The sequence below is a fragment of the Otolemur garnettii genome, unplaced genomic scaffold (assembly GCF_000181295.1).
Source record: "Otolemur garnettii isolate 467f Iridium unplaced genomic scaffold, OtoGar3 scaffold00086, whole genome shotgun sequence".
Classification (NCBI taxonomy): Eukaryota; Metazoa; Chordata; class Mammalia; order Primates; family Galagidae; genus Otolemur; species Otolemur garnettii.
In genome coordinates, this window is record NW_003852481.1 from 3366648 (window position 1) to 3387860 (window position 21213).

Below are 21213 nucleotides of genomic sequence, written 5' to 3' on the forward strand. Positions count from 1 at the left end.
AATTGCATCTGTTCATTCCTATCAACAACCTGGCACAATCTTCAACATCTCCTTCCTTCTCATCCTGCCCATCTTATCACTGCCCCAGTTGGAATTCACCACTTGCTCAGGTTCCTACCCAGTTGCAGAATCAGGATTTCTCTACAGAGGGGTTAGAAGCAGCAGTCTGGCTGGAAGGGGAAGACAGGACCTCCTATGAACTGGTCTCAGTTCTCTTCCCGTTTTATCCGTGGACACTCTCAGCACAGGGTCTAGATGTTAACAACTGATGCTAGTCACCTGACCATATCATGTTTCTCCCTACGTTTGGGACCATTGTTCATTCGACTCCTTTCTCTTACAACGCTCTTCCAATCTTTTTTCTCCTGGCTTTTACTTGGTGTTTACAATGCTGCTCAGCCTTCATCTTTCAGAAGCCTCTTTTGTGAACCCTTAAACTGAAGCCTTTCCTGGAGTTCTCTGTGCAAACTTCTTGTCTTAGTTCTCACCACATTATGTTAAAATTATTTATGTGTCTAGCCTCCTCACAATAATACTCTGAAGTAGGTGCTATTACTTAGCACTCCTTAACAGATGAGAAACTCTGGCAGAGAGAGGTTAAGCAATTTCCCCGAGGTCATCAGTCAGTAAGTGGTAGAGCCACAGTTCACAGTTAGCAGTCAGATTTTAGAGTTCCCTCTGTACACCATAAAATCCTCAAGGGCAAGAACTGTGCATTACTTGTATTTATATCCCCAGCATCTAACATGCTGCCTAACACATGCATTCAATAAATGTCAAACTAAATAGCATCTGTTGAATTCTGCTAGAAAGGTTTAGAAATTTCAAAAATTGCTAAGATATGAGTCTTAATTTCAAAGAAGTTCAAGGCCTACTGGAGTTGGGAAGATTAGTAAAATACTCAGTTGAGACATTAGTACTAGAATGTTAGGGACTCTCTTCAAAATCTTATCCCAGCAGCATGGATATAGAATCTTCCTGGAAGTCATGGTTGCAGGAAAAAACAAATTAAATGAATGTTAACCAGTACATTATGGAAGTTAAACTGGTCGAAACCTCTAGAACTGTGACCCCAGTTTTGTCTATTTTACCAGTTTACCAATCCACAGTCATAAACTACTATGAACCACACACTTGTACTAGGAGTGACAATATAAAGAATGACCACAAGAAAGTTATACAGGGCATGTTGGTGAAATATGCAGATAGCTCAGAACATGAAACATCGGGTAATACAGTAAAGCATTAAAGTAGTTCCATTAATGAGAAGAATCAACAGGATGACATTTTAACTATCAGAATTTACATTTATGTTTTTTTATAAATTGATTGCCTTCCCAAATTATAAGGGTGACCTTATAATTCAACAATAATTGTTATTTTAAAAGTCCAGTTTTTAGTTGAGCTTAGCCTTACCTGTAGACTGTGGCTACTAAAAGGAAAGCTAGCCCAATCTTTGGCTGAATTAGTTAGTATGAGTACAGAGTAGGAGGGATGGGACCGGTCAATGGCCAGTATTCTACACTGCTTAGACTACACCTCAGCTACTGTGTTCATTTTTTAGAACAGTATTTCAAGAGATACACTGACAGCCAGAGTCCAGAGAACCACCCAACACACACACATATACACAAAGGGCAGACAACTGGAAACATCGTCAGCTAGACAGTGTGTGAAGTTGGTAATGTTTTGCCCAAAGAACTGAAGAAAGAACATGCCAGTAGGCATGTGTTTGTTTGTGATGTCTTACGCCAGAGGAAAGAACTAATCTATGGGCAGAATTTAGAAAGAAGCAGATATAAAACCAATATAAAGAAAGGTTTTCTATCAAAGATTTATGAATCAGATGGGAAAATTAACTCATATGGTACGCTCCAGGTTCCCTGGCAAATTTAAGATGCTAAGGAAAGCCGTCATTTGGGAGAAGATGCAAAAATTCTGAAGTTATTTTCAAACTTAGAAGAGAATCACACAAATTCTTCATTTAGAGAAGACCCATCACAGCTAAAACCATACAAGGGCAGAGTTTCCCAGACTTCCCTGTTAGTACCACTTTTGTTGCACTCCATAAATTTTGGCATGCTGTGTTTTCATTTTCATTTGTCTCGATTTTTTTTAATTTCCCTTTTGATTTCTTCTTTGACCCAATGGTTGTTCAGGAAGTGTATTGTTTAATTTCCACATATTTATGAGTTTCCAATTTTCCTTCCCTTACTGATTTCTAGTTTCATTCTATTGCAGTCAGAAAAAGATACTTTGTATGATTTCAATCTTCTTAAATTGTTTAGGACTTGTTATATGACCTAACATGTGACCTATACTGGAGAATGTTTCCTGGGTGCTTACGAAGAATATGTATTCATACAGAACCACAAAAAAACCTGAATAAGCAAAGTAATCTTGGGCAAGAAAAATAAAGCTGGGGGCCTCACACTTCCTGATTTCAAAATATATTACAAAGCTATAGTAATTAAAATAGCATGGTACTGGCATAAACACAGACACAGACCAATGGAACAAAATAGAAAGCCCAGATAAAACCCCAAACATATATAGTCAATTGATCTTCAACCAGGGTGCCAAGCATAAAAAATGGGGAAAGGACAGTTTGCAGCAAATACTGAAAATACTGGGTATCTACATGCAAAATAATGCAACTAGCCCCTTATCTTACATTATGCACAAAAATCGGGTCAAAATGAATTAAAGACTTAAATCTAACACCTGAAATTATTATATAAAACTCCTAGGAAAAAAACAGGACAGAAGCTTCTTGACATTTGTCTTAGCAATGATTTCTTAGACTTGACACCAAAAGTATAAATAGACAAGTGGGACTACACTAAACTAAAAGTTTCTGCACAGCAAGGGAAATAATTAACAAAGTGAATAAGCAACTATGTAATAAGAGAGAAATAACTGCAAACCATATATCTTTTTTCTTTTTTATCCTCAGATGTTTTAATAGTGGGAAGAACTTATTCCCTATGTACAGAACTTTCTAAAGAATATAGGCTGGCCACTGGCCAGGTGACCCAAGTGGCACCAAAGCCAAGTGCTCAGGGGGGACTACATGTTTATGGTCCTAGGTGGCTTCACATCCTCAGTTTCAGAAGACAACCAGCAGTAAGTGTGATGATGCCGGAGCACCTCAATGGCCTTGAGTTCCAGCAGTGTTGCCTGAATACCAAGGTCTTCTAAGGTGGGCAGGTGAGGTAATACCATGTCTGAGATGTGAATCCGTTCCACTTTATCCCTCATCGTCCAAGGTTCAAATGGGCTTATTTCAAAGAATCTTGCTATCCATTGACAGGCAAACTGTGGCAAAAGGTACAGGAGGTACAGCCTATGAGCCACAGCAAAGACACACTGCACCAAGTCAAACAGGACAAACTGATTTGGCCCAAAGAAAGCAACGCTTTTCCCTTTGGCTTCTGGATCCTTAACTGCATTAACAATTCCTTTTAATACATCTACAACACATACTGGTTGTTTCTTTGCCTTCCGACCAAAGACATAAGAGTTATACCAATAAACGAACGGATATTTGCAAAAAGATTGATGAATCTGTCTTCTCTTCCAAAGATGTCTGGTGGCTTTATGAAAATGGCTTTTGGAAATACATCTCTCACTTCTTTCTCTCCAACAGCCTTATTTCTCAGATATCTAGAAGAGCTTTCAATATTAGCATTCACATGGGAAACGTGAATGAATTTCTCAACTCCAGCTTCCTTGGACATTTGAGCAATTGCTTGGGGAATCTTCACAAAAACATCTTCAAAATCAAAGTTTTTGGTTTCCCAGTCGCGTCCAATAAGATTGATGACCATATTGCTGTGCTCCACTGCTCGTCGGATAGAGTCTTTATCTCTTCCATTCCATTCCAGAAAGATAAGCTGGCCCAGGTCACCCATGGGACAAAGGTGCATGACGTCATAGGGATTACACCAATAGGGGATGATCACTTGTGATCCCATATGTCCAAGGTGGTTGATAACATATCCACACAGGAGTCCTGTTGCTCCAAACACAGTTGCCACAATGCCACTGACTGAGGAACACCCACCTTTCCCATGAGGTATGAGGGTATAATGAAGATGGCGCCTGGGTGGACCATGAAACATGGATGTGTCTACTGCAGTAATGGCAGAACGTGACACTGGCAGCCCCGAAACAACCCAAGAGTGAACAGCAGCTGCCATCTTCTCCCACAATCCCAGCAAACCATACATCTTATAAGAGATTAATATCTAAAACATGCAAGGAACTCCTACAACTCAGTTGCAAAAAAAACCAAATAATCTGATTTTAAAATGAACAAAGGACTTGAATAAATATTTCTCCAAAGATGATACACAAGTGGCCGTCAGATATATGAAAAGGTACTTACCATCACTAATCATCAGGGAAATGCAAATCAAAACTGCAATGATAGCACCTCATACCTGTTAGGATGGTGGTATTTAAAAAAAAAAACAAAAGAGATAATGAGAGTTGATAAAGTTGTCGAGAAATTGAAACCCTTATATACTGTTGGTGAGAATGTAAATCAGTATAGCATTATGGAAATAAGTATGGAGGTTCCTCAAAAAAATTAAAAATAGAACTACCATATGATCCATCAATCCCACTTCTCGGTATTTATCCAAAGGAATTGAAATCAGGATCTCAAAGATATATCTGTACTCCCATGTTCACTGCAGCATTATCCACAATAGCCACGATACAGAAGCAACCTAAATGCCTAATGGATGGGAAATTAAACACACACACACACAATAGAATATTATTCAGCCTTACAAAAGGAAATCTTGCCACATGCGAAAACATGGATGAACTTGGGAGACATTATGCTAACTGAAATAAGCCAGTTATACAAGGACAAAACTGCATAATCCCATTTATATGAGGAGTCTAAAATAGTCAAGCTCATAGAAACAGAATAGATAGAAAGGTGGTTGCCTGGGGCTGGAGGGAAAGGAGAAATGGAGAGTTGTTCAATAGGTATAGCACTTCGGCAATTAGAGATAAATAAATTCCAGAGATCTGCCTAACAACATAGTGCCTGTAATTGACAACACTCTACCGTACACTGAAAAATTTAAGAGCATAGATCTCAAGTTAAGAATTCTTACCTGCCTGTACACATACAAATAGGGGCAAAGGGAAACTTTGGGAGGTAATAGAATACATTTATTACTTTGATTGCACTGATAGTTTCATTAGTGTATATATATGTTCAAACCCATCATGTTGTATACATTAAACATGTTCAAGTTTTCAAGTATCAATTATATGTAAATAAAGCTGCTAAAAAAATAAAAGCACTAAAAAGTTTTCTTTAAATAACCTCAATCGTTGTTTATTTTCATAATAGTCCCTTATATGTAGTGGCACCAACATGTTCATTAACCTGACTGACTGATGCTTACTTCCTAATTAGCATTATTGATTAAAATTAATTATTATTACTATATTAGTATAATTTATACTGATAAGAACCATGTGCAATTGGCACAGGTCAGTGATTTCAATTTTCTCATGTACTTTCTGCCTTCATTAATATGACAAAATATTCCTTCTAGCTTTATAATCTATTTTTTCTATGCAAAGTCATCCAATAATGATTTCACTAGTTTTTGACTTGTACTAAATCTAAACCTGGGCCCAAGCATACGGAGGTATTGACTTTCCTTCAGTCCTAAAATGATAAAACAATAAAAATGCAGACATTGTTCATCATCAAGAAAACAGCGTTTTTCAAGTTCACAGGCTGTTTCAGCAAGATACATCCGGCATTGTGAGCCACAAAGATTTCTTTCCTCACATTTCAGATCCCTTTTTCCTTACCTCTGTCCTAACTATTCTCATTCCACATTTGTGTTCACTGGTCCACCTTATTCTAAGTTAAGTGTGTTATAGAATGAATTCTTAGCCTCCTATCACCTTTCTTAATTCTATATATATACCCTTTGACCTTTCAAAGGGTTGTGTCCACACATTTTAACCAACTCAATGGCAAATATATTAGATTCACAGCTTCAATGGGGCACGCTGTATTTGAAAGGTCAAAGTAATAGGAAATCTGGTGACTAAAGTGCCCTCCCTCATTGATACTAAAATCACAGATTAAAAAAGGTGGGGATTGTCTGAAGCTGTCTTTTCTCCTTCTCTCCCGTATCTTTTCCTTTTTCCTGAGGATGGTGAACATCTGTGTCTGTAGGGAAAGAGAAAGAGAGAAGAGAAAGGGTGAGAGGAAGAGAAGAGGTAAGTAGGAACTGGATAATGTATGTAACAATTGCTAAGATGGATATAGCTATCACTTAATTGGAAGAAAAAGAATATAAGAGATATACAAGATTCAAACAGGAGAGGGATCTTTGGATTGGGGAAATAGAGCTGAATCACAAAATCCAAGGCTGAAGTATCCTAAATGAGTCCACGTCTTTCTTTAGAGTTTACAACCCGCTGGTAATTTTCAGTAGCTCGCCCACTGCATTTCCACATGGCCCAGGCTGACTTCTGGCATGGACTCTTCTATCTCTTCCCTGTCTCTGGCCTCCCTTTCTCTAACTTCTAGAAACCTAGCATGTTCACACTGGTTTTCCAAAAACTTCTAGTACTCCCTGATTTCCTTTTTTTTTTTTTTTCTTTCCAGCCCCAAATCAATTCTTATTCCAGTACTGTTCAGGTAGGTAATTGGCCTGGTTATCTGATTAAAGTAATCAGATAAAAATGAGTCAATTTCTATTCAAAAGGTATACTTCAAAGAAGGAGGTTGTTAACCCTAGTGGGTCTCTATGTACATTTTCTGGTTCTTGAGGAAGTGGTTTGTCATCAGATTTTCAAATGAACCCACCCCCAGGACAATTAAAATACAGTACATTCATCTAATTAGGAAAGTGCATATGGGAACTATTTTTGAACTGGTGTACAAAAATGGGCTCCTGGTCTAGTTAGAGGAGTGGTTCTCAACCTTCCTAATGCCGCGACCCTTTAATACAGTTCCTCATGTTGTGGTGACCCCTGACCATAAAATTAGTTTCGTTGCTACTTCCTAACTGTAATTTTGCTACTGTTATGAATCGTAATGTAAATATCTGATACTCAAGATGGTCTTAGGCAACCCCTGTGAAAGGGTTGTTTGACCCTCAAAGGGGTCACGACCCACAGGTTGAGAACCACTGAGTTAGAGGGACCCTCATATGCCACTCCTATCGATCCAGAAATCTGATTAGCCTTCCTCCATTTCTCCTCTCGCTTTTGCAAATAACATACCTCATAGCAGAATAAGGTATTGTTTGGGGAGACTGAAGGGCAGAAACAGTGAGCAGTGGAGGGCCCAATAGCCAACCTTGCACTAATAAGCTAAAATATATAAATAAAAAATTTGAAATAAAATTTAATGACTGTACATATTATATATTAGTTTTCATTGAAACACTAAAACTATCAGAAAAGTTGTAAGGACAGTACAATACACTACCATCTACACTTCATCTAGATTTATTAACTTAACAGTTTATCACATTTGCCTTCTCTATCTTTGCTAAACAATTTGAGAATAAGTTCCATGTATTAAAAACTTTTATCCCTAAATACTTCACTATTTCCTAATAGTAGATACTTTCTTTCATAACCTAGCGCAATGATAAAATTCAAGAAGCCTGACAATGAAACAATATTCTTATCTCATCTGAAACTCATATTCAAAGTTCAAAAATTGTCCCCAAAATATTCCTTTCTAGAATTTTTTTTCTAGGATCACACGCTGCCATTAGTGACAGGTCACTTGAATCCTTTAAATCTAGAAAGGTTCCTTAATCTTTCTTTGTCTTTCACGACACTGACTTTTTTAAGAGTACTGATTAGTTGTTGGGTAGAATGTTTCTTAAATTACATCTTTTTGGTTATGTCCAGATTCATAATATACATTTTTGTCATGGATACTACAGAAGAGATAGCATGTGCTCAGTACCTCACATCGTGTCATTTTATCCCACAGTTGGTAACATTAATTCTGATAATTTGGAGTGGTGTCTGCCAGATTTCTACATTGTCAAGACAGCTTTGTTAACCCATTGTAATGAATAAGCAGTCTGAAGACTATGTAAATATCCCAGCCAGATTTCACCCCAAAATTTTAACACCTATTAACAATTTTGTCTGGATATTACTATAACAGTTGCAAAATGACTTCCTAATTCCATCATTTCTCCCATATGTACTAGTTAGCATTCACTGTCAAGAACTTTCACTTCCCCCCTTATATTAATATTTAAAAGTTTAAATATGCACCGATGCATTCTTTTTTAAAATTAAATGTTCAAATTGTCTCAGATTTGGTAAGCAAGGGTGCCTTCCACCTGACCTGTCTCCTTTTTTTTTTTTTTTGACATAGGCTCCCTGACGTATCCAAGAAATCTCCTTGCTTTCTGGCACAAGGTCTTTCAAGGGCATTTTATACTTTCCTCTCTCTGCTCTAGAATCAGCCATTTCGTCAAAGCGGGCTGCTTTTTAGTGGAGAATGGTATTTAGAAGCCAAGATCTGAGGGCACATAATATATTTCAACATATTAAAATGTCGCTCTTCTTGTTTCCTTGGGTCACCGTATGGAACACTGGAGTGGTGATTTATAATCCTAACTCCAGCATTACTTGTGTAACTTTGGCAATCCCCTTCATTCCTTGCAACCTGCTTCGTCATCTGAAAAGAAATTGGATTAGATAAATATTTCTCAACCTTTTCAGGGTCACCAACACGTCTGGGAACAGGATAGAGCCTATGGTCCCATCTCCCCCAGAGACATGCTCAGAAAAGCAAGCATTTGCCTACATTTCGTGGGGTTCCAGGCGCCGAAGCCCATCTGAGGCTCCAAATCTCGGCTTAAGTCACCTCTAGGGTCTCTTCAACGCGGGACAGTTCTGAGTCTGTAGGCGACCGTGCTGCTGCCCAAATGATTGCTCGGAGACCTCGAAGTGTGGAGGGATGTATATAGCAACGAGATGAGCACAGGACACAAAGAAAGGAGGCTGTGAGCAATGCGTTGCTCAGCGGCAGCTCCGTGCCAGCACCACATTTAAGGTGCACTGTAGTCGTAGGTGACCGGTTTTGGCGGGAAGGGCCGCGGGTGGGCGGAGAACGCCGGGGCGGCGAGGGAGCCCACGGGCGGTTCCCGCTCGCTGCACCCCCTCGGCACCGCCCACCAGGGCTCGCTCTTGCCCTTCGGCTGGAAGGCCGAGGTGCCGGGCGGGCCGGGCGGCGACCCCGCCCCTGGCAGCGCCGAGGCGGAGGGGACAAGCGAGGGCGCGGGTGCCGGAAGGAGCGCTACCGCCGGGCCCGCGCCCCTCCCCGAGCGTCGGCCCCTCTCTCTCCCGCCCGCCGCCGACGTCGGCGGTGCTCCGGTCGCCATGGTGACCAATCGAGGCCCGGTCCCGCCCCCGCCCCTCTGCCCCGGCCCCCTGACGTCGGCGCACGTCAGCGGCGGCGCGCGCCTGGCTGGGCCCTGCGGAGCGGGAGGGTAGGAGCGGAGGAGCGAGCGGAGCGGTCGTCGCCCGAGCTGAGCCGCGCCGCGCTGCCCGCCCGTCCGCGCTCTGTCCGCCGAGTCTAGCAGCGGGGCCCAGCATGGTCATGGCGGATGGCCCGAGGCACTTGCAGCGCGGGCCGGTCCGGGTGGGGTTCTACGACATCGAGGGCACGCTGGGCAAGGGCAACTTCGCCGTGGTGAAGCTGGGGCGGCACCGGATCACCAAGACGGAGGTGCGGCCCGGGGCTCGGCGGGAGCGTCCGAGGAGAGGGTTCGGGAGAGGAGCTGTTTACCGAGAGGGGCGGCCGCGGTGGTGGGACCGGGGAGACCCGAGAGGCCGCGCCACTGGCGAAGGCGAGCGGGCCTGGGACCGTGAGCACCCAGGAGGTGCAGGGGGTCGGTGAGCAGCGAAGGGATCGGGCCGGTCCCCCGGACCCGAGCGCCGTCCGCCTGGAAACCCGCCCGGCCGGGGCTTTGCTTTCCCCTACGCCACCCTCGGTGGCCACACGGAATTTCTCCCAGAGCCTCCCACCCGGGCCGTGACCTGGTCTGTGGCCTCCGCTCCGGAGCCCAAGTTCCGCGTCTTCCCTGCTTTCGGCTGGGGGTGGGGTGGGAGGGGAAGTCTGGGTGCTCCCGGGCTGCGCCGAAAGAGACGTCGCCCGCGGTAGGAGGGGACCGCCTGCTCTTGGGCTCCGCGGATGGGGGATCCGGCGACCCCGGCGTCCTTCCCCTGCCCAGTGAGGAAGGGGCCCCTGTGGCCGGGAATGCCTAGACCGCAGCTGTCCATCTTCTCTCCTTCCTTTTGCCCCACAGGGTCTCTGATTTGGTGCCTGGATAGCTTGATCTCTTGTCTAGGGCATTTATTTCCATCTAATACTCCAGACAATAGAACTGGATGAAACGGTCATCTCCACGTTTGCACAGTTGGTGGGTTGGTCTTCTTGTCTAGGGTTTTCCCTTTACCAGGTGTGCGTTCCGGCTGTGAATGCGCGTTCTGTAAGCCCAGCGGATTCCGCCTCTACTCATAAAGCCCTCCGCTGCTTCCTGAGGGTGAATCCAGCACCCTCTCCACTGCACATTCTAATGCACCGCACATATTTTCTCACAAGTCTCTGTTCTTACCTAACCCGCCTCCCTTCCTTCCACTGCCTCAAGCTGCTCTCCTTAGGGTCTCTATTTTAAGACGTGCAAATTAAATACCTTAGCTTTAGAGAAACCGTGGAAACAAACCATCCTTTACAGTAAACGGAGTGGTTTTGACATTGTAGTTGCTACTGGAGTTTCATCTTTTTTCATTCCCCCTCCCAGTTTTAAACGTATTCCGTTTTCCCCCATATTAGTATGAACGTTTTGGAGTTTGTGGAATAAAGTAGGACTTTTTTTCCAGAATGACTTAGGTTAGGCGAAGGGCATTTGAAAACTCGAGTGATTTTTGTAGCTTTTGTACTTACAAGTTTTGCTTACTGTCCGTTTCCAAAAGGAAGAGGTATACTCGAATGTCATTCAGTCATATTCACTTTTTTTTGCCTTCCCCAACTGATCTGTAGCAGTCTCGATCTGACTTTATTTTTTAACAGCAGGACAAAGGTTACAGATTTTCCTCTCACAAATTTACCGGTGTTAGCAATTTAGATTGTTTGTGAAGATAATGATAATCTGTCTATAGTAAATCTTTGCATAACTTAACGTGATCCCAGCCTTGTTAAAAATGAAGAAATTGATTCTGTTCTTCTGAAGAGCCATGGCCTAATGCCATGCCATTTCCCCTGGAGTTACATAAAAAGAAGTAAATGCATAGTTTTGTGAGTTCTTGCTTAATGACTGTTTGAAAGTCAAATTACAAGTTATAGAGAGGATCTACAGAACTTTTGAACTAGAGTATATATTGAATTATTCCAAATTTATCAGATCACAACATTTTCCCCATCAGCACTTACTGCATTCATATCAAGATTTAATTAAGTCAGTTGTTATTTGTAAGATCGAATTTATTTAATACAGTGTCTATTTTAGAGCTGCTTAAGTGAAGCTGATAGTGACTGACACTTTCTTGAGGTTGACAATTCAAAAGGTGTCTCCTTTAAATGCTGTATTTTAGAGAGGTAGGGGGCGCTGTAGAGTAATATCATGGTTCGGATATCAGAGTGAGATCAATGCATTCATTTTGTAATTGAAGGCACTGGTTAGATCATGAAAGAGCACTTAGATCCTAAATTGTGTGTGTGTGGTATATGTGATTTAAGTTGAAAGCTAAATTTTTAGTTCACAGAACTCATCTCCCTTGGGCTTTTCTAAAGAAGTTGTCCTTAACATTAAAAACTAATAGTTTGAGTTTAAGGTGGGAGAGTGTGGGAGGGCGGCGCCTGTGGCTCAGCGGGTAGGGCGCCGGCTGCATATCCCAAGAATAGCAGGTTTGGCCCTGGCACTGGCCAAACTGCAACAACAACAACAACAAAAAAGATGGGAGAGTGTGTTTGTAGTAATTTGGTGCGATTGGTGATAATAACATAGAGGGAGTGAGGGAAATGTCAAGGCAAGTGCTGATCAGAAAAGTTCCTTTAGCTATCTAGTTTTGTAAAGTTGCTCTGTGAGTTTTTATTGGTAATTTACATTAAGAATTGTTTAGCAAAGGGCACAGATAGAATTGTTCCATAAAGTATTCTATTTGTTAATGAGAGTTTTTTTTAACAGCAATATTCGGTAACTTTATTCATTCACTGGATAAATAGGTGTGTTTTTGATAAATACAACAGCCACCTTAAAAACTGTAAGATGGGTAGTGAAAAGTTCATTTTAAATTGTTCTAGGTTCTCATTGCTGAACTCCAATAATTACAGTGCAGACAGTGAATATGATTGGTATAAAGAACAATCAGCAAAATATCATTATTAAAGTTTCTTCATATACTGTTTTCATGTTAATATAAATTAGTGCATTTTAAAATTTAAAGACCTTTTTTCCCCCAAGTTAGATCCTGAAACAAATTTTAGGAGTTAGGTTAAACGTCTCTGTGCTGACCAATCAGACTCTTTTATTGGCTCTTCTCTGTCTCTTACTCTGTATTACTCAAAAATGGTCTATTTTCTTCTGAGCTTGGGAGATCCATGTCTGTTTTCCCTTAAAAAAAAAAAATTAGTAGACAAAAGAGATCTTCATTTTGGGTTAATCTATCAAACAGCATCACACTGTTTAAGAAATATAATTGCATCATCATCTGAAGTGGTATTCTTACCTTATTAGATCTCTGTGAATTTTGCACACAAAAGGGAAACCAGGTGCTGGTTGAATCCAGCTTCCTAATGTAATACTTCATAAAAGCGTTGTAGTATTGGTTTGTGGTTTATGAATTAGAGGAGCTAATTTTATAAAATTAGCATAATGGGGAAAGAATAATAGCATTTAAGCTGTTAAACTATTTTAGGCAGTAGTGGTTGCTAGTTTGCTATTCTGTGAATGTCCTTGAGTAGCGTTTTATTAATACTACACAGTACTAGGAAATAACTCTTTCTAGGTAATTGTGTAGCTAGCCTTTTGTCTCTTAAGTAAAATTCTACAATAGCCACTTGTGCCCTTAAATCTTTTTGTTTTCTGAGTGTTAAAGAGATAGGGTCTTACTATAAAAAATATAAAGAATATAGTGCATAAGAGTATACGTATTGTTCCTCCACCAATGAAAATAAACCATTCTTAATATGAGTCTTTTATTTAAATGTATTTTTTCCCGTAGATGAGAATACATGATAAACATAGGTAAATAGCATTTTTTCCACCTAACGTTATAAACTAAGCATTTTGCTTATAAAACATTATAAAACATTTTTAACAGCTGCATAGTGTTCTGTGTTAGGGATGACTTCAATTTTACTTAACAATTCCCTTTTTATTAAATATTACATAATTTCCAGTTTTCACTTACAGTAGATAATTTGAAGTAAACATGTCTATATGTATAACTGTATTGGTATAATTAAGTTTTTTTAAGAAGGAGGAATTGCTGGCAAATTCCTAGAAGGGAATTTACTAAGTGAGAAGGTATATTAAAGAGTGTAGTGTATTTTTATTATCAAATCTCTTATATTTATTTTAAGCAATTTTTAATTTAAAAAAAATTTAAGTATAGATAAATGGAAAGAATTACCATACTGTCACTACCCAAAGACCATCATTAGTTATTTTTCAGGCCTTTTCTATGACAGATAACTTCATTTTCCCCAATACCATACTTCTTGTATTGCATAGCTAAAGAATTTATAAGTGTGTGGGTCATTCAATCTTAAAGAAAATTCTTAAGAGTTTTGGAAAATTACCTTTTTAAATTAGGTGTTAGGCTACTTACTTTTCCTTAAGAGAACCTGGAATGCAAAACTGTTACCAAGAACATTCTGAAAACTGTTTTTGTTCACTGAAAAGCTTTCTATGTACATAGTGAGGCTTTTATAGTTAGACATAATTTTTTAACTACTACCTTAAAAAATGGGAGATTTTTAAAAGCTTTCCAAAATAGTGAAGGTATCAAAATTGTATTTTTATAGCAAAGATAGAAACAAGAGAAGGGCATATTATACCCAGATTAGAATGTTTCTTGAAAAAGACTCATTTTTAAAAATACATTTGAGTTTTATATTTTGCTTTGACATTTTAAGACTTCTCTCAGAACTTTTGGTATTAATCTTGCTCTATAAAATATTCCAGATTTCAAGAACCCATTGTACTATATGCAACAAAAGGCCTTGTTACAAAACAGCTTAATCATTAATATTTGTATCTAGTCCTATGTATAATCTTTAATTGTGTATTGAAATAAAAGTTGTATTGGTCATGGAATGTATATGCCGTCATTGAATAATTGTCTAGTTTCTTGGAACTTCAAACAAACAATGTTTGTCAAATTATTCTGCTAAATAGTCTTCAAAATGATCTGTTCCTTTTTGGGAGGGAGAACAAACATACAAAATAAGGGTTGTGTGAATTTTTTTTTTTTTTTTTGTAGAGACAGAGTCTCCTTTATCACCCTCTGTAGAGTGCTGTGGGTGGCTTCATAGCTTACAGCAACCTCCAACTCCTGGGCTTAGGCGATTCTCTTGCCTCAGCCTCCTGAGTAGCTGGGACTACAGGCTCTCACCACAATGCCTGGCTACTTTTTGTTGCAATTCTCATTGCTGTTTTTAGCTGCCTGGTGCAGGTTCGCACCCTCCACCCTGGGTACATAAGGCTGGCGCCCTACCCACTGAGCCACAGGCGCCTCCCGAGTTGTGTAAATTTTTATATTTTGTAGAAATGTTTAACTTTAACAGAGTTTAATATGTTCTGATTTTAAATCCTCTGGGAAATTATATCTCAGTACCAGGCAGTTAAGAAAACATTTGTTTGGAAATAACTGAAACTGACCTCTCTCCTTAGACTTCCATGATGACATTTGATTTATGACCCACCACTGATTACAGACGCATTTTCTTGGCGAAATGTAGATGGATTCCAGAATTCATTAAGGTCTCTTTCTTGCCTGTTCATTGTACCTAATACCGCTCTTATTTTCCATCTCTACCCTTTTGAAGTAAATTATTTATGTAAAAGTTTCTTTATGCAGAACATTTGTAGAAAATGCTTCAAAGAAAAAATAGCACATATATCCAGTTTGAGATTATTAGAAGATTGAAAGACAATTAAACTTGGGAATTTTCATCAAGAACTCTTCATTTAAAAAACATTTTAAAAATACTTTGTACAGATAAAAAGATGAATCTCGGATAAATTAACCTGAGAAGCAATGCTGAAATTTGCTTTACATTATTCTTTCAAGTAAACATCATACTTATATGGTTTTCCCCAGTTATAGAAGTCATGGACATTCATTGTAGACATACATAAACTTCCTTCCTTCCTCCGTCAGACTCAGGAATAACCACTGTTACTCACATACATTTTATCTATATATAATAAAGCTTTCATTTGTCCGTGTAATCGGTGTTTTTTACTTGTGTGTTAATAACATTTCTCCAAGTTTAAAAAACTGTCTAACACATGGTTAAATAGTCTTTTTGCATATGATTGTCCATTTTTTATTTGATCAATTTTCTATTATTGAACATTTAATTTATTTTCCCTCTCTTACTGTCTCTTTTTCTAAGATAATCTTTCAGAGGGCATTCCTCTGCATACATCTTGGCGCATGTGTCTGATTATTTCCTCAAGGTGATTCCGTAGCAGTGGAATTCTTGGATCAAGGAGTACGTACATTACATATGTTATGGCACGAGATGCCAGATTACCCTCAAGAAAACAAGGACCCATTAATTTTCACCAGGAAGAATACACATTTTTCCAGGAATATTATTTTCTAAATATTTTGCCAGTTTGATAGGGGAAAGTAATACTCTCTTCCATTCTTTAAAATTTTTCTGTCTTTATCTTTCAGTTGACATTATTTTTGTTTTCTTTTTTTTTTAATTTGCATATCCTTGGTGACTTTTTATGTGATGACTATGACTCTTTGTATTTCTTTTGTAAATTACTGTTTTGTCCTTTGGCTCACTTTTTAAATTGCATTGTCTTTTTTATTTGTATAAATACTTTTTTTTTTTTTTTGAGACAGAGCCTCAAGCTGTCCCCCTGGGTAGAGTGCTGTGGCATTACAGCTCACAGCAACCTCCAACTCCTGGGCTCAAGCGAGTCTCCTGCCTCCGCCTCCCAAGTAGCTGGGACCACAGGCGGCCGCTACAACGCCTGGCTATTTTTTTGGTTGCAGCCGTCATTGTTGTTTTTGGTGGGTCCAGGCTGGGGATTCGAACCCGCCACCTTAGGTGTACGTGGCTGGCGCCTTAGCTGGTTGAGCTATCGGTGCCGAGCCATAAATACTTTTTAATATAGGAGATTATTTAAATCATTTCTTTTATAGTCTTAAAATTTTCCAATTTAACTTTTTTCTTTTTTTTAATTAAATCATAGCTGTGAACATTAATGCAGTTATGGGGTACAGTATGCTGATTGTATAACCATTCGAAATATTTTCATCAAACTGGTTAACATAGCTTTCACTGCATTTTCTTAGCTATTATGTCAAGACATTTATACTCTACACTTAGTAAATTTAGCATGTACCTTTGTAAAATGCACTGTGGGTGTGTTCCCACCATTTACCCTCCCTCCATCTATCTCCCTACTCCCTTCTCCTCCCTTTCCTCTTTCCCCTTCTTCTTGGGCTATAGTTGGGTTATAGCTTTCATATGAAAGCTATAAATTGGTTTCATAGTAGGGCTGAGTACATTGGATACTTTTTCTTCCATTCTTGAGATACTTTGATAAGAATGTGTTCCAGCTCCATCCTTGTAAACATGAAAGAGGTAAAGTCTCCATCTTTTTTAAGGCTGCATGATATTCCATGGTGTACCTATACCACAATTTATTAATCCATTCATGGGTCGATGGGCACTTGGACTAGTTCCGTGACTTATCAATTATGAATTGGGTTGCAGTAAACATTCTGGTGCAAATATCTTTGTTATAAAGTGATTTTTGGTCTTCTGGATATATACCTAGTAGAGAAATTGAAGGATTGAATGGCAGGTCTGTTTTGAGATCCCTAAGTGATTTCCAAACAACTTTCCAAAAGGAATGTATTAGTTTGCATTCCCACCAGCCTTGCAGAAGTGTTCCCTTTTCTCCACATCCATGCCAATGTCTCTGGTTTGGGGATTTTGTGATGTGGGCTAATAATCTTACTGGAGTTAGATGATATCTCAAAGTGGTTTTGATTTGGATTTCTCTGATGATTAAAGATGATGAGCATTTTTTCATGTATCTGTAGGCCATGTGCCTATCATCTTCAGATGAGTTTCTCTTCAAGTCCCTTGCCCACCCTGAGATGGGATCACTTGTTCTTTTCTTGCTAATATGTTTGAGTTCTCTGTGGATTCTGGTTATCAAACCCTTGTTGGAGACATAATCTACAAATATCTTCTCCCATTCTGAGGGCTATCTGCTTGATTTACATATTGTGTTCTTGGCTGTGCAGAAGCTTTTTAGTTTGATCAGGTCCCAGTAATGTATTTTTGGTGTTGCTTCAATTCTCTGGTGGGGGGGGTCTTCCTCATAAAATATTCGCCCAGGCCAATTTCTTCAAGTGTTTTCCCTGCACTTTCTTGTAGTATTTTTATAGTTTCATGTCTTAAGTTTAAATCTTTCTAGTGAGAGTCTGTATCTTAGTTAATGATGAAAGGTGTGGGTCCAGTTTCCGTCTTCTACACGTTGCCAGCCAATTCACCCAGCACCATTTGTTAATAAATAGGGAATCTTCTCCCCACTGAATGTTTTTAATTGGCTTATCAAAGATCAAATAACAGTAAGTAGCTGGGTTCATCTCTTGGTTCTCTATTGTGTTCCATACATCTACCTCTCTGTTTTTGTCTCAGTACTATGCTGTTTTGCTGTTTTGATCACTTGATTTGTAGTATAATCTGAGGTCTGGTACCTCCTCCTTTGTTTTTATTCCTGAATAATGTCTTGGCTATTCTAGATTTTTTCTGATTCCTTATAAAATGAAGTATTTTTTTTTTTCAAGATCTTTTAAGTATGACAGTGGAGCTTTAATGGGGATTGCATTAAAAGTGTATATTGCTTTGGGTAATATGGACATTTTAACAATGTTGATTCTTCCCAGCCATGAGCATGGTATGTTTTTCCATTTGTTAACATCTTCAGCTGTTTCTTTTCTTAGTTTCGTAGTTCTCTTTATAGAGATCTTTCATACCCTTTGTTAGATAAACTCCCAAATATTTCATCTTCTGTGGCACTACTGTGAATGGAATAGAGTCCATGACTGTTTTTTCAGCTTGACTATTGTTGGTATATATAAAGACTACCGATTTATGAGTGTTGATTTTGTAACCTGAGACGCTGCTGTATTCCTTGATCGTTTCTAAGAGTTTTGTAGTAGAATCCCTGGTGTTTTCCAGATATAGAATCATATCATCTCTGAACAGTGAAAGTTTGATGTCTTCTGACCCTGTCTGGATACCCTTGATCTCCTTTTTTTGCCTAATTGTGATGGCTAAAACTTCCATTACAATGCTGAAAAGCAGTGGAGACAGTGGGCAACCTTGCCTGGTTCCTGATCTGAGTGGAAATGATTTCAATTTAACTCCATTCAATACAATATTGGCTGTAGGTTTGCTGTAGTTAAACTGCTCTGTCAGTTTAAGAAATGTCCCTTCTATACCAATTTTCGTAAGTGTTCTGATCATGAAGGGATGCTGGATATTATCAAAAGCTTTTTCTGCATCAACTGAGAGAATCATATGGTCTTTGTTTTTTATTTTGTTTATGTGATGAATTATATTTGTAGATTTATGTATATTGAACCAGCCTTGAGACCCTGGGATAAAGCCCACTTGGTCATGGTGTATAATTTATTTGATGCGTTGCTGGATTCTATTTGCTAGGATCTTACTGAATATTTTGCATCAATATTCATTAGTGATATTGGTCTATAATTTTCTTTTCTTGATTGGTCTTTTTCTGGTTTGGGTATCAAGGTGATGTTGCTTCATAGACTGTGTTGAGTAGTATTCCTTCTTTCTCTTTATTTTGAAAAAGGTTAATATAGGTACTAGTTCCTCTTTCAAGTTTTGGTAGAATTCTGATGTGAAGCCATCTGGTCCCGGGCTTTTCTTTTTAGGGAGATTTTGTGTAGTTGATGGTATTTCAGAACTTGATATAGGCCTGTTCAACATTCCATTTCATTTTGGCAAAGTTTAGGAAGGTGGCGTGCTTCCAAGTATTGGTCTATTTCCTTCAAATTTTCATATTTCTGAGAATAGAGTTTCTTATAATATTCACTAAGAATTTTTTGAATTTCTGAGTAGTCTGTTATTATATTGTCTTTGCCATTTCTGATTAATGAAATTAGAGATTTTACTCTTTTTCATAGTTAGGTTAGCCAAAGGTTTATCTATTTTATTGACTTTATCAAAAAACCAACTTTTTGATTTATTGATCTGTTGTATAATTCTTTTGTTTTCAATTTCATTTCATTTCTGTTCTAATTTTGGTTATTTCTTTTCTTCTACTGGGTTTGGGATTGGAATGTTCTTCCTTTTCCAGTTGCTTGAGATGTCCCATTAAGTTGTTAACTTCCTCTCTTTCCGTTCTCTTGAGGAAGGCTTGCAGTGCTATAAATTTCCCTCTTAGGACTGCCTTTGAGTCCTAAGAGGTATCACATAGGTTCTGGTAATTCATGTCCATCATTTTGTCCCCCAAATTTGGTGATTTCCTTCTTAATCTCATCTATGACCCAGCTGTTGTTCAGCATAAGGTTATTTAGTTTTTTTGTTTTTGTATGAGTATGCAGATTCCTGTTGTTACTGAATTCAGCTTTTATTCCATATTGGTCCAAGAAGATGCAAGGAATAATTTCTATTCTTTTAAATTTGCTGAGGTTTGACTTGTGACCTAAGATGTGATCAGTTTTGGAAGATGTTCCATGGGCTGATGAGAAGAATGTATATTCAGTTTGTTAGGATGAAATGTTCTGTAGATATCTGTTAAATCCAATTGTTGAATGGTTAAGTTTAAGTCTAAAATTTCTTTGCTTAGCTTCTTATTGAAGAATCTATCCAACACTGCCAAAGGGATGTTAAAATCTTTGACTGTTATGGTGCTGGAGAAAATCACATTGCTCATGTCTGTTAGAGTCTCTCTTATAAATTGAGGCGCATTCTGGTTGGGTGCATAAATGTTAATAATTGAAATTGCATCATATAGAGTGTTACCCTTAACAAATATGAAGTGACCATCCTTATCTTTCCTTCCTTTTGTTGGTTTAAAGCCTATTGTATCTGCGAATAAAATTGCAACACCTGCTTTTTTCTGATTTCCATTTGCCTGGAATATAGATGACCATTCCTTCACCTTGAGTCTATATTTATCTTTAAGATAAGATGAGATTCTTGTATGTAGCATATATCTGGCTTGAGTTTTTGTATCCAGTCAGCCAACCTGTGCCTCTTTAGAGGACAATTTAAACCATTCACATTAATTGAGAATATTGATAAGCCTGGTAGAATTTTGGGTATTGAGTTTTTCGAAAGTCCAATGGACATTTTTAATCCTTTCTCCACTTTGGAAGTTGGAATTTGATTAAAAGTTTCTGAGTGAGTTTACTTTGGTGGTAGAGGATTGCACTGGTCATTATGGAGGATAGGTCTGAGAATATCCTGGAGAGCTGGTTTAGTTATGGCAAATTTCTTTAACATGTGAATGTCATTAAAGTATTTAATTTCTCCATCATAAATGAAAGTCAGTTTAGCTGGATACAGGATCCTGGGTTGAAAATTATTTTGTTTTAGGAGATTACAAGTCGATGACCACCCTCTTCTAACTTGAAAGGTTTCAGCAGAGAGATCTGCAGTCATTCTAATATTCTTCCCCTTGTAGGTTATGGTTTTCTGCTGCTTTCAGAATTTTGTCCTTCATATTAACTTTGGTGAAGTTAATTATAATGTGTCTGGGAGTTGTCTTATTTGGGTTGAGTCTTGCTGGGGTTCTGCTATCTGAATTTCAGAATCTTTTGGCGTGTCTGGGAAGTTCTCTTTGATTATCTCATGGAGTAGAGCATCAGGGCCTTTTCAGAGCTACCACATAGCCTTCAGGAATTTCTATAAGGCAAGTATTAGTTTTCTTTGAATTATCC

The 21213-nt window shown here is 38.8% G+C and overlaps 1 protein-coding gene and 1 pseudogene across 4 annotated transcripts in view; one reads left to right on the top strand and one right to left on the bottom strand.

Moving 5' to 3' along the window:
* Positions 1–3069: 3069 nt before the first annotated feature.
* On the bottom strand, positions 3070–4208 carry LOC100951055 (annotated as a pseudogene).
* Positions 4209–9470: 5262 nt separating this feature from the next.
* Positions 9471–21213, top strand: part of SIK2 (salt inducible kinase 2) — a 131064-nt gene continuing 119321 nt past the window's right edge. For all 4 annotated transcript variants that reach the window (XR_002774581.1, XM_003794726.3, XM_023516082.1 and 1 more), the window contains exon 1: positions 9471–9760. Coding sequence is in view for 3 of the 4 variants with exons in the window: in XM_003794726.3 (XP_003794774.1) it covers positions 9626–9760 (135 nt within the window). In the remaining variant the exon portion in view is untranslated. The remainder of the gene's footprint in view (positions 9761–21213) is intronic.